The 17,394-nt window shown below is 43.6% G+C and overlaps 1 protein-coding gene across 4 annotated transcripts; it reads left to right on the plus strand.

The window, feature by feature from the left end:
• Positions 1 to 217: 217 nt before the first annotated feature.
• Positions 218 to 14,317, plus strand: LOC133456916 (PHD finger protein 20-like). Of its 4 annotated transcripts, none has more exons than XM_061735626.1 (19): positions 220 to 265; positions 2,055 to 2,236; positions 2,350 to 2,429; positions 3,506 to 3,677; positions 5,256 to 5,340; positions 5,566 to 5,639; positions 5,746 to 5,992; positions 6,083 to 6,166; positions 6,444 to 6,503; positions 6,836 to 7,019; positions 7,097 to 7,206; positions 7,317 to 7,436; positions 7,607 to 7,675; positions 7,917 to 8,059; positions 8,213 to 8,312; positions 9,638 to 9,833; positions 9,924 to 10,116; positions 11,058 to 11,280; positions 11,702 to 14,317. In XM_061735626.1, the coding sequence occupies exons 2-19, from the start codon at positions 2,213 to 2,215 to the stop codon at positions 11,836 to 11,838; spliced, it is 2,301 nt and encodes a 766-aa protein (XP_061591610.1). In that variant the 5' UTR covers positions 220 to 265; positions 2,055 to 2,212; the 3' UTR covers positions 11,839 to 14,317. The 4 variants fall into 4 exon arrangements, with proteins under 4 accessions (XP_061591611.1, XP_061591610.1, XP_061591612.1 ...); XM_061735628.1 differs by having other exon boundaries at positions 222 to 265; positions 2,055 to 2,094; XM_061735625.1 differs by lacking the exon at positions 220 to 265 and adding an exon at positions 1,627 to 1,684.
• The last annotated feature ends 3,077 nt before the right edge of the window (positions 14,318 to 17,394 follow it).

A 17,394-nucleotide genomic window follows, 5' to 3' on the forward strand; every position in this document is an offset into this window, starting at 1 on the left:
AGACTTTTTTGTTGGACTTTTTCTGTTTTATAATATTTATTGTTTTTATATCTGTATGAAATTATTAACTCGCTGTTGATTGTATTTTTTTTTTATTATTATTCTTTTGTTGAGTATGTTGGTAATGTTTTCGTACAATAAATGTGACCTTTGATGGTGATCTAGTCGGCGGAGATCTGCAGGTCTTGGCAGCTGTGTTGCAGCCGCGCATGCGCTCTGCAGCCATGACAGTATAAGAGGGTGACGCTAAGAAGTAGCTCCAGAGGTAGATAAGCTCTTTATCTCTCTTTTACCACTTGCATCAACATTTTAGGAAGAGAGATGGCTTTATGAGGACTTCCGCCTGCAGAATAGCTCGCTGTCCCGCGTAAAGCGCCTGCCGCTGTTTGCGACTTTTTATGCCGAACGAGTTCATCTAGGCTGAGGCTAACAGTTAGCTCTATTAGCGTTTGCACAGTCAATGGAGATTCAACTCCGCTCAGCTGCTTGCGCTTAATTTGCAACTTTGGACTTTTGTTATCCATCTTCAATGGAACCTGTAGTTTATGAACGTGTAGTTTGAGCTTTTGTCGCTGTTTGCTGATGTTTAAAACCAGCAAAGAAAGCATTAGCTTTTCAGCCGCTGTCAAATAACTGATCCCGAGGGGCGGGGCCATGTTTGATTGACAGCAGAGCGAACCAATGAGAAAGCAGCGGGGGTGGTTCCAAGGGCCATCATCATCTGTCACAGCGTGCATATATTGACATGCCTGATCAGAGCAGATTTAATTTACTTTAGTTTCTTTTTGCCTTAACTTGTGTCTGTAAAGATTTAAAAGTTTGAACATTGTGGCTACACTCTTCAATTGGAAACTGAAGCGACCTAATTATTTACACTTTAATAATCATGTAAGCTGGGAGTTTCCGAACCTCTGTACTCAGTTATTCTGTTTTGATCTGGGTCTGATCAATACAGGTTGTGTCAGTAACAACAACAGTGATCTGTTAGAAAGTTGTTTTTTTTCTTTTCTTTCTTTTTCTTTTTTTAAGCATTTGAATTACAACAGACTGGATTAATAACAAGAATATAGGCAGGACAACTTTATTTATCTAGCACAATACATAGTAATGAGCCATTCAAAGTGCCTTACGGCATATATGGCTATAATAACAATAACTGGATTAATTGAAAATGAAGTTTCAGTTAAAAAGTTTGAACATTTGAATACCCTATTTTGCAAAAGTCCCTGAGTTTAGCGACAGCTTATGGTTGTTTCATAGTGTTTGGTCCTGAGGTCTGAGATATTACAGCTGTTTATTGCTTGATGCATGTATGGTGGATAGTGTGGTTCCTCCTCTTTATTGATCATTAAATGAGCAGAACTCAAGGTGTTTTATTGTCCCCTAGGGACGGTTAGTTTCACAGCCAGAAGAAAAGTTCAGTCATCAAAGTTAAAATATAAAATGAGTAAATATACACTGTACAAATTGTATAAAACCATAAATGAAATAAAATAAAAATAGTGCAGGAATTCAAGACAACCTACAAATGAGTTATCTGTTTGTTCTGCTTCTCCTTGAAACATATCGGCAGACTGATGGAAGCAAAGAGGACTGAAAAAAAGGGAGGGTCAATGAAAGGCCACCAATGTCCTGATCCTGGAGGACCGGCAGCTCCTCCAACAACACTAGTCAGACTTCTTCTGTCAGTAACCTGTTCTGAAATAAAAGGAAAAACAAAGAATAGATTCAATAAAATGTCCTCCTTTTAAAGTGCTGTACGTTCTGATTTCTCATAAAATCAAAAGCCATCTTCTTGGTATTCATCTCCTACTTTGAAGTGGAAATGTTTACAATAAATCAGTTTTTGATTAATCGGTAATGAGAATGTAATGAGTTAAAATGTACTGACAACCGTAATTGCTTTAGATATCCAGAACTTTGTAGTATTTCTTCTTACACACCATGCAGTTAGTATCTTCAGGTTTTATGTGAATTCACTTTAATTATTTCAGGTCCCCAGCAGATGGCAGTAAATGAAGCCTTGTTTCTATGTGTCTGTTCTTAATCTGTAGGAAATATGTGACATATCCAGTTGGGAACGAATGACTCCAGGTTTGAATAACACGACTTGATGCTGCACCCATCTGAGCATGCCCCAAAAGCACCCATGCCCTCCGTGCACCCTCATTAATACACGACTGACTTATGCGCACCGCGCTCTGACGACAACATGAGTTTGAAGACCTTGAAGCCAGTAAATAGAAGAGTTGCAGTTCATTGACTAAACTTTATAGCAAAAGTAGACATATTTTCATAACCACTTCATCTTTAATAGCAGTTACTTTTGTTTTTGTTTGTTTCGGACAGATGAAGACGCCACCAGATAGGTCAGGAATCACCTTTGAGGTTGGAGCTCAGCTAGAAGCTCGAGATCGGCAAAAGAAATGGTCTGTACCACACACACACACACACACACACACACACACACACACACACACACACACACACACACACAGAGAACACAAACATAGACACATTTAAATGTCCTGCATTTTGCCACACTGTACGAGATAATCAGGCCAGTTTAGTTTAGTTCAGATCCTCTTCATGCTTCTGCAGATGAACTCATCAGATTGGAGGCGCTATAGAATTTGCTCAGAAAAACCTTTGAGCCTCACAACTCTTAAATCATAAATATCTAATGTTTTGAACATGAACGATTGTGCAGAAGGTCCCAGACTCAAACACCTCCCCACACTGTGGATCTGTACCTGACATGTAATGGTACCCAGTCAGCAGGCGAGCTGTCGGAGGAACCGTCCAAACACGTCATTTCCTCTGGTCTGTAGTACGCCATGTTTGTTTACACTGGGGTTGTGTTTGAGTGCAAGAGATCTTATAGGATTTCCCACGTTCATGGTCGGACCTCAAATCCAGTTCCTCAGGACCCACCATCCTGCATTTTTTAAAAATGTTTTCCTCCTCCAGCCGCTGGTTACCATCAGCTTGTCATCAATGTCTGCACAAGTCTGTCGACAACAAGTATTATTATTGTTTTTCTGGATTTTTTTGAAGAACCTGTTAGTTTGGGCCAAGCTTAAATCCTACAGCCGCTCTTTAATATTTCCTCAAAGCTGCAGCAGCTTTTCAGTTCTAACTTGTTCCTTGTTTTGAATAAGAAAAAGAAACTAATAAACGATGGCTTTCACAACTCATAATTTCCAACCGGGCGCCCACGTTAGCAGCTGGTGAGAGTGAAGATGAGCCGCAGTGAAACGCATTCACCACCGAAACTGCAGACTGGGTGACATTCTGCAGTAGGTTTAATACGTTATTGTTTAATTTGGTAAACACCACATCAGTTTCCAGCTCGTCTGCCACAGCTGTCAGCCACACACATCAATGTTTTCTGGTTGGATTGTTCTGGAATCCTTGTGGGTGCTGGAACCTCGTAACGGTGACAACTGATCATTTCTGCTGATCATATCATGGACTTTCATTTTCTGCTTTGCGCTGCTCTCAGGTATGCAGCCACCATCGAGAAGATCGACTACGACAAAGAGCAGATCCTGGTTCACTACCGCCAGTGGAGCCGCCGACACGACGAATGGTTTTACTGGAGCTCGCCGTACCTGCGGCCCCTGGAGCGCGTCAGCCTGAGGAGGCAGGGCCTGAACCCGTCGCAGCCTCAGCCGGTACGCAAGGCACTTGATACCTGCTGACGTTCAGCAGCCGCAGAGGAGCTTCGTTTGTTCCGTTGACCATGTTAGAGTTCATTTCTTCATAAAGCCCCCTGCCGTAGAAGCAATATAGATAAATACTTGGTAACATAAATCAGTCAAGGTCAATTGTATCTTCATGAGAAGTGTTTTCACAGTGGATGAAATGCAGCACGTCCAAAATAATTACCAGTCTGTTCAAATCCTGCTGTTTATCTAAAATAGGTTTACTGTGAAACCAGTCTGAGTAGAGTCCCCCAGACCTCCCTCTTCCCCGCCACCTCGTACAGATGTCCCCAAGACGACTTGGGACAGGAGTTGTCTCTCCTCCGAGTTGAGTCTCCCCTGAGCTTTGCCTGGAAGGCGTCACTTCCAAACAGCCTCCACTCCTCTCCTTAGTCTCAATGTTGGACCGGCCACCCTTTTGAAGGAATTCAATTCAATTAAATTTTATTTATATAGCATCTATTACAACAGAAGTTGTCTGTAGGTGCTTTCCAGAGACCCAGAACATAAACCCCCGAGCAATTATTACATAAACAATGGCAGGTAAAAACTCCCCTAGTGGGAGAAAACCTTAAGCCAAAGGAAGCTTATTCCAGGGGTTTGTTTTTCTGGTGTCCCTCTTCAGGACCAAAAGTGAGTGCTGCAGCATATTGTTAAACTGCCTTGACTCCCCACAACAGCCCCTTATTGTCTCAATCCGTCTTATGATCTTCTGCTCCAGTCTTCTAAATTCCTCCACCTAAAGCCAGGCAGACACTGTGCGATTGTCGGTTCAATTTGAACCGATTTTCCAGTCGTGCAACAATTTTTTTGGACCGGGCCAGATTTCGACCCAATCGTTGCTCGTGCCTCGTGCAGTAAACGTGGGGTAACGACGAGAGATTAACACCTCACGACGAGCTCCCGATCACAAATCGTGTGCTCGCAAGAAAATCAAACGTGTTTTAAATCCTGGTCGCTCCTCGTGAAGGTATCGCCACACAGAATGGCACAAATTGCCAAGTTCGGGGGTTCCTCCTCTTCCACTTCTTTTTGACGTTGCAGTTCCAGTACACAGAAATCCGACGTGAGTTTTATGAACGTATAGTGTGAGCAGACGGGTCGCATCAGAGCATTGGGACGTACAGTGTGAGACCATTACTCGTGGGCTGTGAACTTTTGAACTCAGCAATCTAGTCGTGCAGTTTGAGATGGGGCTGAATCAAATGATTTAAAATATCGCACAGTGTATGCCCAGCTTAAAGCAGTGGGCGGTCCACTCTTTTCTACCCGTGGACCATGACCTCAGATGTGGAGGCGCTGGACCAGCAGAAAAAATTGAAAAGTCCCCACCGCGACTCCATCTGTGAGTTCTGGCCGTAAAGGCGCTGAGCAGAAACATCCGACACAAATGGCGGCCCTGGTGGAGTCTGGGCTCTCCTGGAAACAAGTTTGCCTCCACAGATCGAGGGTCAGAATTTCAGTGGTTTCCTAATGTGTCCAGATGTGGAGGTCTTGGTTCTGGTGTAGATATGTCTGCGTGAAGCTTACTCTCTCTTTTTGTCTCAGATGTTCGTGTCGGGTTCGAGGGTTCTGGCGTGTTGGACAGACTGTCGCTTCTACCCGGCCAAAGTCCTCAAGGTCAACAAGGACGGTGAGAACATACATACAAAAAAAAAAGATTAACAAGACTAAAATGCATTTATATGCTTTACGTTTTACCAAACTTGTTATTAACCATTAATATATATGCAGACAAAGTAAAAAAAACAAAAAAAAAAAACATATTTTGAATAAATGAAATTCAGCCCAGACTTAAAATGCGTTATTATTCTCTCTAACCTTTTCTAATAATTTCCTCCTGTCTTCTGGGTCTCAGACTCCTACACGGTGCGTTTCTATGACGGCGTGGTCCGGACCGTGAAGCCGACAAAGGTTAAACCCTTTCAGGAAGTAAGACACACTGCATTTCCACTGCCCCTCGTCTGATGTTTCACCCAATCACTGCTCCTCTGAGTCTGTGTGTGCGTGTGTGTGCGTGTGTGCGTGCGTGTGACAGAAGTCCAAATCTGACAAAAGTGCTGTGGGAAGTGAGGGATGGGAGGATGGAGAAAGTGAGGAGGAAGAGGAAGAGGAGGAGGAAGATGGGGAAGGAGAGAAAGAGGAGGAGAAAAGGGGAGAAGATGAGATGGAGGAGACAGCGACATCAGAGGGAAAGGAAGGAGCTGAGGACAGAGCGGAGGAAATGAAGAGGAACGCAGAGTCTGCGCTTTCTGATCCATTAGACAAGAATAAAACGGATGACAGTAAGTCACATGACCTCAGACACCCTCCTACCCACCCCGTAAAATGTATTAAAATAAGTTGCCGTTTAAGCCAAATGATGTCCTCTTCAGGTGAAGACGGTGGAGTTCAGAACCAGACAATCACAGCTGACTCCGCCCTGGAAGCTCATCCTAACTCCTCCCACGTTGACAGAGGTAATTACATTAAACTCGTTTAACCTTTACAACACTGTAATCTTCTGTTACGTGATGACTCTGATGTTAAAGTGATTAATATGAAGTTAAAAAACCTTCCCGATTAAACTAAAGTATGTGAGGTTTTGAGAGTCTTTTGCTCTCAAAATTCACCCATGAAATAAAGAAAATGAGCACAGAAACAGACATCACTTCATCCTTCGTTACCTGGCTGCGTGGCTGCTCTCTGGCTCCCTCTCTGGCGCTCATGGTAACCCTAACCCTGTCCATCCCTCAGATGTCCTCATGGAGCGACAGGCTCACCTGCCCACCACTCACAAGTTCAGCAGAGAACCACGTAAGTCACCCGAAAACCCTTCTCTGTCTTCAGGCTGCTTACGCGGCGCCTTTTGGACTCTTGAGTTTACAGCTCAGTGACCAACAAACCAGTCAGAGGTCATCTTTTAAACAGTTTAATAAGAGGATATGCTCATCTTTGCTCCCGCTTCATAAAAAGGTTGGTGAGTCATTGTATGAATAGTTTTTCTACTGTCTAAAAAGAATTAAAGTCAACGTTTTTACTTATTTTCTTTTTCGTTCCAGAACGGGAATGTTAATATGTTGCCGTAGCCATTTAAACCAGAAATACAAACCCCACATTGACATAGTTTTCCTTCCCTCGCTCCTCAGTGTACCGGGTGATAAAGAACCAGCCTCCCCCGATTCTCTCCATCGAGTTGGACCACAACCCCTTCAAGTGTCCGGCCTCCGGCTGCTCCAAGTCCTTTCGGAAAGCGGGCCTGCTGCACTACCATATTAAATACTACCACTCGGACCAGCAGCTGGACACAGGCAGCAACCTGGAGGCAGCGAGGTCAGTCCAGAACCGCCCGGCGGGAGCTTCATAGACGTCACGGTCGATGCTCACTGGGGTCAATATCGTTGTTGTAGGAGGAAGCGGTCCTCCTCTGAAGGGTGTGACTTCACATCAGCCAAGAAGAATGAACACCAGAACAGCGGCTACCCTCGTGACGACAGAGAACAGATCACCATGGCAACAGGTGGGACGGCGTCGACGCATACAAGAACAACAGCTTTCTGACAGTTAGACACGCGTGATCTCCGTCTTTGGTGAAGAAACACACTTCAACCGTCTTTGCGTCGTTGGCAGAAATGAAAAAGCACGGAGGGGAGGAGAAGACGGGAGGACCGGATAGGAAGGAGAGGAAGAACTTCCTGAGAGTCAAACTAAAGAAGAAGAAGAAGAAGAAAAAGAGGAAAAGCTACCCGGGTAAGAATCCATGTGGAGACACAACAGCCTGTGGTTAAATGAACGTCTCAAACAGCGCTACGAGGAGTGGACGAAGAAAGAGAGTGCGAGAGAGCGATGACATCATTCAGAACCCGTTCAGTCCACGGTATCGTTCACGGTATGTCATGTAGCTTCTTTGTTTTCGTCAGGACTCGGCAGCAGCGATGATGAGAACTCAGACAGGCCTCCACTCACGCTGAAGCTTTCACAAGCACACGGTTGGCGCACACACACACACACACACACACACACACACACACACACACACACACACACACACACACACACACACACACACATACACACACACACACACACACACACACACACACACACACACACACACACACACACACAGACACACACACACACACACACACACACACACACACACACACACACACACACACACATGAGTCACAGAAACTCAAGAGTCCTGAACTCACTCCCTCCTTTCAGTCGACGACGGCAGTGACTGGTCAACGCTAACAGCAGAGAGCGGGGAGGACACGCCCTCCTGGCTGGTTACCACGGAAACAGACGAGTGCGAGGTGGTGAGGTGCGTCTGTGAGGTGGACGAAGAGAACGACTTCATGATCCAGGCAAGTGAAGAACCGCCCACAAACAGGGGCGTGTCTAAGATGTTATAGTTTAAAACTGCCGGCTCCAGCGGCGGGTTGAGCCCCGACAGCTGCAGGCAGGGCTCTCTGTTCAGCAGGGGACTTATTTCAGGTGTTGACTTTGCTTCTCTGCAGTGTGAGTCGTGTCTGTGCTGGCAGCATGGCACCTGCATGGGTCTATACGAAGACAATGTTCCTCACAACTACATCTGCTACTGCTGCAGACAGACCGCAGGTACGCTTCAAACACCCCCCTTCATGGTTCACACGTCAGCCAACGGGTAGCCCTTAGTGCTCATCGTCCGCGGCCAGAGGTGTCAAAAGTATTCACATTCATTACTCAGGTAGATGTATAGACACTAGAGTTTAAAAATACTCCTGTAGAAGTTGAAGTATCAACTGAAGTTTTTTACTCAAGTAAAAGTATAAAAGTGCTGGTTTCAAAACTACTTAAAGTATAAAAGTAAGGGCCGCTCGGTGGCGCAGTGGGTTAAGTGGCAGCTCATATACTGAGGCTACAGTCCTCCTCCTGCAGCGGTCGCGGGTTCAAATCCAGCCCGTGCACCTTTGCTGCGTGTCTTCCCCGATCTCTCTCTCTACCCCTTTCCAGTCTGCATCTTCAATAAAGGGCCACTAGAGCCCAAAAAAATCTAAAAAAAAAAAAAAAAAAGTATAAAAGTAAAAGTAATGTAAGAGGGGAAAAAGCCATTAAGGACAAAGCCATTGAAAATGAATGCATCTTAGTATAATGCAAATATATTAAAGAACCATATATGTGTACTATTGAGCATTAACATGTGTTTCAGAGAGCAGGAGATATGATGACTAGTTGCCTATAAGTATTGTTATGGTGCAAAAAGTCAAACTTCAGAGGCATGTTATCATTTATCCTAACCTTTATTGGAATGTACATCCAAGTTTAGTTGCAGGAATCTGAGGGAAACGGATGTAAGAACAAAACTGGACAAAAACATCTGAAACAACCACAACCAAATTCACTCTATCCGGATGGCGCAATTTAACTGGATAGTTTTTTTCTAAAGGCCGAAATGAAATAGAGTAACGAGGCTGTTTTTAAAATGTAAGGAGTAAAAAGTACAAATAATTGTGTGAAAATGTAAGGACTAAAAGTAAAAAGTCGTCTGAAAAATAATTACTCCAGTGAAGTATAGATAACCAAAATTTCTACTTAAGTAAGGTAACAAAGCATTTGTACTTCGTTACTTGACACCTCTGTCTGCGGCTCTGAACAGGACGCTTTCAGGGGTATTAAGAGTAAACGTTTCTGTGTTTTAGAGCATCTATGCAGGTGGCTTTCATGTCTCCCAAGTTAAAACCCCAAATCTGGGAAGCTGAAACTTTTTAATGGTTTAATAATCGCTGAAATGATAAATATTTGAAGATAATACTTGCCGATCATTTTTATTTGAAGTCATTAATGGACTCATCTGTGTAGCGACGTTGCTGAGCCGACGAAACGCAGCCGCTCCATATCTGAGCGAGTGATGTTTAGTGTTTGCATCTTCTCTCTGACTGCTGTCTGCTGTAACGCTCGTGCAGGTTGGAGGCGGGCGCAGCGCTTCCTGTCTGAACCCGACTGGGTGGTCTCGGGTCACATGTTCGGCTTATCGTGCGTGAGGGAGAACTACTCTGAGATCAACGCCTCCAAGATCTCCCACACTCACCGCCTGCTGGCGCACACGCAGGTCCTGCACCAGGTCATCAGCGGGCTGCAGCTCAAGATCAGCCTGTTACAGTGAGTACAGCCGCTCCGGCGCCTCAGCTCTGCCAACGGGCACGTCTGCCGAGACGCTCGCCCAGTGACCCTGTACGTCCATCTGCGCAGCTCTCCATCGCACCCTGACCTGGAGCTGTGGAGGTTGCCATGGAGACAGGAAGAGGGTCCGAGATTGGCATCCGGCCCGAAAGAAGAGCCTCCCGCGTGTTACGTCAGCAGCGAGCACTGCTACCAGAAGCCCGGGGCATCCTGGGAGAAAGCTGAGGAGAGAGCGGTGGGGAAGCAGGAAGTTGAGGAGAAGGTAGAAAAACTGTTTTGGGGAGTCTTACAGACCTGAAATAGACATATATATTACATATCACATTGGGCTGATGAGTAGAGACACAAAATATTGGTTTCAAACTGTCTGACAAGAAATCAAAGTCCAAGTTCATTTCAGTATTATTTTTTACATTTCCATTTTCCATTTGATCTCATCTTTTTCTAATTCGATGGTGTTTAGAGTACCCAGGGCTCCTTTCTGAGGTTCATGCAAACACACGTGCAAACAAAGTGCCGTCATCTCGTCATGAGTCATTTCCACAGATCTGGTCAAATCGTGAATCCCTCTTTGCTTTTTTGATGAGAACAGTCTTTATTTCACTTTACGGACTGTAAAGCTGAATGTTCCTGGACTCCAGCTCCACGGACATTGCAGCAACAAGATTGTGATAAAAATAAAACAAAGCCTCCTCTCGTAACAGCAGCAGTAAGCTCCTGCTGTTGTCATGACACCACTGGCAACCAGTACCAGCTTCATCCTGGAGAACGTGCAACTCTTCTTGCCTTTTGCTGCCCGCTGCTCTCAGAGACTTGGGTTCAACATGGACTGACTTCAGGTGTGTGAGGTTTGTAAAAAGACGGTTTAGAAAGTCCCGCTGACTGACACAACCACGAAGACACGGACCCAAAACCCTCAGCGGCTGAATCTGATCGAGGCTGCAAACATTGCACTTGTCTAGTCAGTCGTGTTCTCACTGGCGTGCAGCGCTACGCTGGAGAGGCTTCCTTCCCTCCTGGACGGGCCAAAAACAACATCATAGGCTGCAGCATCAAGAAATAGCCTACATTATACACCAATGACTGAATTCAGCTCCTTTTCTGAGAGTTTAATTCTGGTGGTGGGGTCTTGAAAAGTTTTCATTCATTCTTCTATCTTCGTTTTCAGAAAGTAAATGTCAGTTCCTTTCTCTGTTTCTGTAGGAGATCACGTCTGAAGATCTTCACAGGCCACCAGCCGACGCCACCGCGGACACGAGCACAGACTCGCTCAGTGACACTGACGCGGGGCAAGAGGACCACGCAGGAAACACACGCACTCACACGGCATCCGTGAGCGAGTGTCAGCTGAACCTGCTGCAGCACGTGGAGTCCGTTCAGAACCAGATCAGCGCCAGGATGGACCTGATAGAGCGGGAGCTGGATGGTAACACACACACACACACACACACACACACACACACACACACACACACACACACACACACACACACACACACACACACACACACACACACACACACACACACACACACACACACAGACATGACGATGAATGAGCACTTCTTCCGATGGTAAAACAAGATGATCAGTTGTTTGCAGTTTCCATTTCCCGCCACCAGAGGTCACTGCACGCTTCACATTTAACATAAGAGTAGATTATTTCCTTTTCTACAGAATTACTAAAAGAGACAACTTTTTGAATAAAGAAAAAGTGGTGTAGTTTTGGCTGTGTTTTCTCTCGGTGCAGCTTAGTTTCATGTACTTTTATGTCATAACTGGCATATTTCCGCTATGATAAAAATGACGTACAGGGCTAATTTTCTCTTCTGCTTCTGTTTCTCCAGTGTTGGAGTCCTGGTTGGACCACTCGGGTGAACTTGAGCCTCCAGACCCTTTGTCCCGCCTCCCGCAGCTCAAACAACGAATCAGGCAGCTTCTGAGTGACCTGTGCACGGTGAGACATTTGTCAGTCTGCCGCTGACTCCTCCCGTCCCAGAAGAAACTCAATCAGCGACGGGTCAGACTTGTCAGGAACGGGACTCTGATTCTGGAGGGAACACTGTCCTTCTGGTGGACAAAATGACCACTGCAAGAAGACAACGATGTGTCTTTTTCTTCTTTCCCAGTGACTAAACAAGGATCCCACACGGCCTCCAGCAGGACTCCGGTATGGGGACAACAGGTCGACTAGTTGATCTGTGCTCCGATCAGCTCCTGTCGACTTAGTTTGAGGTCTGTTGACGCTTGAGCTGACGCAGGGTTCGTTTGATCACGCGTTTAACGGTGTCAAAGATTTTCTAGCATCAGGCTGTGGCAATTTACAAACGCACAAAAGGAGTCGGATACCAGACCTTAGTTTAGTTAAAATCCTTAAAAGAGTGATAGTTTTATAAGTGTGATATTTCTCCAGGCTGAGATTGTGTAATTGCACTAATATTAGTACTAAATATAAATATTTTCCTGTTCTGTAATTTAAAAAAAAGCATAGAAGAGTTTTAAGATTTGTTCAGAGGGACGGTGTTTTCTTTTTTTTCCTCAACTGATGACTAGCGTTCATTTATTAAAAAGAAAGGAGCTCCACGAGCAGTTACCAGACTGTATATACAAGACGGGCCGTGATTTTATTCCCGCGATGACGCACGGACACGCACCGTCTGTTCTCCCGGTGGGGGACAAGGAGCTGCGTTTGTTCCTGGCGGTGGCGGAGAGGCCCGAGCCCGCTCATGTAACCGTTAACGGATAACACGGTAATCCAGGACGCAGCTGTAGCCTGTTAGCTTTAAGAAACAATCGCTACACGCCGTCTGGTGCAGTTTGATCACTGTTGCCATGGTTACCCCCCCGATTGGCACCTTACTTCTCGCCCTCCGGACAGTCAGCTTTAGTCTTTCGCTTGAGAGGTGTGAACAGAGAAAAAAGATCCTTCCTGTCTGAAAGTACCCTAAAAAAAGATGAAGCGGGATGTGATGGGGGCGGGGCATCTTCTTGGATGACCTACTGCGTTGCCAGATTCACCAGCTGCTGTTTAAAAACCGCAGTTGAGGCTTTAAAATGCCCACGAGCCATCGCTGCCTGTAGGTGCATCCATCTCAAACAATATGGTCAAAATAAATCTGTTTAACCCTTTAAATTTCATCCAGAGACAGTTCTGCCGCCGGTCCTCCTTTCCTGGATGTAGGAGGACAGACTTGTTGCAGTGCTCTGCTGAAAATAATCAAAATCTTCCCAGATTTATGTTAAAGTCATAAAAACATGTCTTTATAGCACTTGTTTATGCAAATGTTTACCAGCATGATTTAATGGATGACCAACATCTTCCTCATTTGGAAGTAAACAGGTTTAGTGTCAGGATTCATTCAGGGACCGAGGAAAACTCCCGTTTTCCCCTCGTCATCAGCAACGTTTAGATGAAAGGTGGATGCAGCCGTGTGGCGTCACTGGTGTGTGAAACATCTCCCTGGCTTGGCCGTCAACCATCGGGGTCACTTTTGAGCTGGGTGTGTCCCTAACTGGACAAGAGGGCGGAGCTGGACAGTGATACTGGAAGCTGATTGGGCAAAAAAAACAACAACTGAGAAATGATGGAATTATTTTCAGGGGGAATAAAAGCAGCACTTTTTTGCATTAAGTCTTTGTTGACATTTGAACGGCAGCCCATTGGTTCCAAAGAGGGCGTTCAGACGCCCTGTAGTGGTTTTACACGTCAACGACTACGTCCATCCTTCACAAATGGTCTGGTTGAGAGGAGAACATGGTTCAACACAAACTATTATAACATGTAAATAAAGACAATATACTGTGTATCGGCCTGGGAGCCACTTCCTCCACGTTGCTCTGGTTTCATCTCAAATTGTACAAACGGAGTTTCATTTGTTTTGAAATTGTATGTTTTTATCTTTTCTTCGGGACATTTGCTAGCGACATTGAGTAGCAGTGATTGAATGACTAAATCTCACATTTTGAGCCTCTTTTTTATGCAAGTGGAGCTTTTAATTGTAAATTTGTTTCTTTCAGTTTAGAGTCCACACATTTCAACCTGAGCTCGTTCTCTGTGCACAATAATCACTCGGCGAGGAAAGCTGCCGGTGCTGATAGTCAGTCCGGAGCTCGTTTCTGTCCCTTTAACGAACTTCATCTGTTGTCGTGTAAATATTTCTAAGAGAGTGTTTTATAACCTCGTCCAGGAGGGAGAAGGCAACGCTGTGGATTTATTGAGGTGGATCGGTTGCCGTGTTTGAGTTTCGTGTGTTTTAAACTGTTCCTGATCTTCCTGATGTTCACCTCTGTTGTCATGCTGACGTCATTGATCAGAAGTTCGGCGCGGCTGTTCTCAATGCTTCTGCGCAGCTTTGGTTGATTTCCTCTTTTTATTTCCATGTTGTTCAAAGCTACAGTAGAGGATTTTTTTTTTATTTCAGAGGAATTCTAGCTTTGATTAAAAATGGTAAAATCCTCATTTATGTGGGTGCTGCCTGTTTTTGTGTCTGCATTCAACAAGCATCAGAAGGCATCGTGAGGAAAATGTCACTCTGTGCATTTTGTTTTTGAGATGTCTGATTAATTAATTTTTCTTAAGTTGGTGCTTTTTTTTTCAGTTTAAACATTTGAAATGTTTTCCGGGCATGAGTAAAATAGAGACGCCGCAGTTTTAGTTGGAACTCTGGGGACAGAAATTTAACCTGACAAGACCTGGAGATTCAAACAGCTGCTTCCCACAACAGTTTGTGTTGCTGGGGAGCAGATGGTCTCGCCGTGGGGTTACTGGGACATTTCCCATCGCACAAAGTATGTCACGCATCACAGCCCGCTGAGCAATAACCTAAATATGTATTCTGCTGTGATGGAAGGGGACCGGGGCTTTACTGTCTGAACAACAAAGGCTGCAAACAAAACCTGAAACAGAAAGGTGTCAAGGTTTTAATTTCTGCTCATTTCACACAACAAAACCAAAGATGTGCAGGTACATGTTCTGCCACTCGTCTCTCTGCTGTCTCGCCCCCTCAGGATGAAGCGTTGAGCATCTCTGCTTTTTTTGTTTGTCTTTTCTCACATTCTCCTGAAATGCAATCCTGATGACTGCAACTGCATCAAAGTCCCACATCAGAGGTTTAAATTAAAATTAAGTGTGGAGCTGAATTGGCCAAACCAACTGGATCATATTTGTGTCCTAAATGTGCCGTTTCACTTCAGTCAATGGAAAAAACCCAGATCTACGAAAGTGAAAATGCCTTGTTAGAAGACTGTTTTAGATATTTTTGCTAAAAATGAGACCCTTTTGACAAGATTTGGGAATATTAGGCTTATTTCAAGAGTGGTTGTTTTTGCAGGGTTGAGGTGTAATTTAAACTTTTAAACCATTTACCAAAACACAATCAATCAACAGCCGCATTATTAAAGCCATATAGGATCAAAATTAGGACTTATAGCTCATTAATTCAGAACCTCGATGTGCTGATGGTTGTTTCTGGGTGCCGTTAGACAGCGGTTCATCGTCACAGCGTCCAGTTTCTCATCCTCTCTCTCTCTCTCTAAAACGTTGATCTGGTTTACCATAACATCAGCTGGTCCCGACAGAAAGACGTATTAGCAACAATCAACATGCTGACAGAGGGTGGTGTAACAATAGGATTGTTGTTCCTAGTTTAAGGTGTCCAAGGAACACGTTTGAGTGTGACAGTGTATAAAAAGTGATGCTGGTCAGTACGACATGTTTATGAGACTTTCATACATGAAAGTTATAAGTAAGCATGGATATTGCATTAACCGCCCATTCTGTATGGTTTAGTGTGAATACAAATGGAACAGAATGAAACAGGTGGAACCTGCTAATTTAGTGTTGCGGTGGTCTGAATCTGTCCGAATGTGTCCAACATGTTAAAGTGAGTGTGGTTGACAACATTACCCCCTTACTTTAAACACAAATGATACACTTAGCAGAGACAACTGGGTAGATATAATGGATGGCTGAAAAAGGTCTGTGATCACGTGATTTTATATGTTTTGACCTCAGAAAAGTTCGGATTTAAGGAGGGGCATCCGTAGATCATGTAAAAGCCTCACCAGCAAACAACACAGGAGCATACCTGTCAAGTCTCCCGTTTTGGCCGGGAAACTGCTGTATTTGAGCCCTCTTTCCCACCGTCCTCCCGTATTAGTATTTTCCTGTAAATTTCCCATTTTATAATATAATAATTTTTAAACTGCAAACTGAATTGCCACTAACTTCGCGAGAACTGCCACGTGTAAATATCTCTAAAAATGGAAAACCGAATTTACTTTCCTAAAGAGGAGCAGGATGGGGCTCAGTTACCCGTTCTGAAAGATGTGTAACTAAGATTTTAGTGTCTTTCACAGGGGAAGGACTGATGTCAGCAGCACCAGAGAGTCACATGAGTGAAAATGACAAATTAAAAGAAAATGTAAATGTTTCACTTGAAGACAACCAATGTGTATATAAACTGAAAATATTTAAAATAAATGTGTGCTTTAACTCCCCTTTGTGTTTTCATTGAGGCTCTATTATAGGAATACATAGGAATGTCCACAGCATTTCAGTGTCAACAAAGGTCGACCTATCAGGCTATGAGCACATAATTGTAGTTTATAAGTGGTTGACAGGTAGTTATTTTAGATTTCTCTTAAATCTGTCTTAAGATACTGGTCCTCGGTTGGGCTGGTAGGACAGCGGGTGGCGGAACATTTCCCGTATTTTTAAATCCAAAAACTGATATGTATGCACAAGAGAGTGTAGTAGTTTTTTTTTGTTTTTGTTTTTTGTGTGAATGTAATTTTAATGAACGCCAAAGTTAAATTAATTATTGAATTTACAAACAAACAAGGCACATCGAAGCTGCCATGGAGCAAGCACATTAGAAAAGGCCTGTACTGAGTGGACACATTAATGAAATAGGAAATAGAAAATAAGGAACGAAAAAACTTAAAATAAATTAAATAAATACATTTTCTAAACATCATAAATGTTATGACAAAATTATGACAAATCAAATAAATAAATGTAGCTTAAAAGAAAACAAGGATAAAAGACATTTCAGTTATAATTCCCTTCTGGTAGGGTTATACAACATTTCAATCAGAATATATTAATTTATAACACTGAATAATTCAGCAGTTTGTTCGCAGATTTGAAGTTCATATACTTTACAGTACAACTTAAATTCGTTGTAAAAGGCATTAAAGATGGGTGGGGTTTTCATGAATTTCGATCAGAATCATCTTTATTGGCCAAGTTTGAACATTGTCCAACAGGGAAAAACAGTAAAGTAAATAAACAAATGTAGTAAATAAACAAATGTAGGCACTTATATTTGTTAATGTAGAATTTGGCCATTATGAGGATTGTGTTAGTCTGCAAATGATCTTGTCTCTTGTCTATCACTACTCCATACATGTTATCTACATGTGATTTGAGTTTGTGATTTTGAGTTTGTGATTTGACTCAAATCACAAGAGTGTAGTTTTTTAATTTTTTTAATTCTTTATTTAAATCTTTAAATACAATGAAAAATTAAGAACAAGG

The sequence above is a fragment of the Cololabis saira genome, chromosome 12 (assembly GCF_033807715.1).
Source record: "Cololabis saira isolate AMF1-May2022 chromosome 12, fColSai1.1, whole genome shotgun sequence".
In the NCBI taxonomy this organism is placed as follows: Eukaryota; Metazoa; Chordata; class Actinopteri; order Beloniformes; family Belonidae; genus Cololabis; species Cololabis saira.

Bases quoted from the DNA above. Each gene is read 5' to 3' on its own strand.
- LOC133456916 (XM_061735626.1), top strand. From the start codon at position 2,213: ATGAGTTTGAAGACCTTGAAGCCA. The intron at 5,341-5,565 runs GTGAGAACATAC...TCTGGGTCTCAG, and splicing joins CCTCAAGGTCAACAAGGACG to ACTCCTACACGGTGCGTTTC. The intron at 7,207-7,316 runs GTGGGACGGCGT...CGTCGTTGGCAG, and splicing joins ACAGATCACCATGGCAACAG to AAATGAAAAAGCACGGAGGG.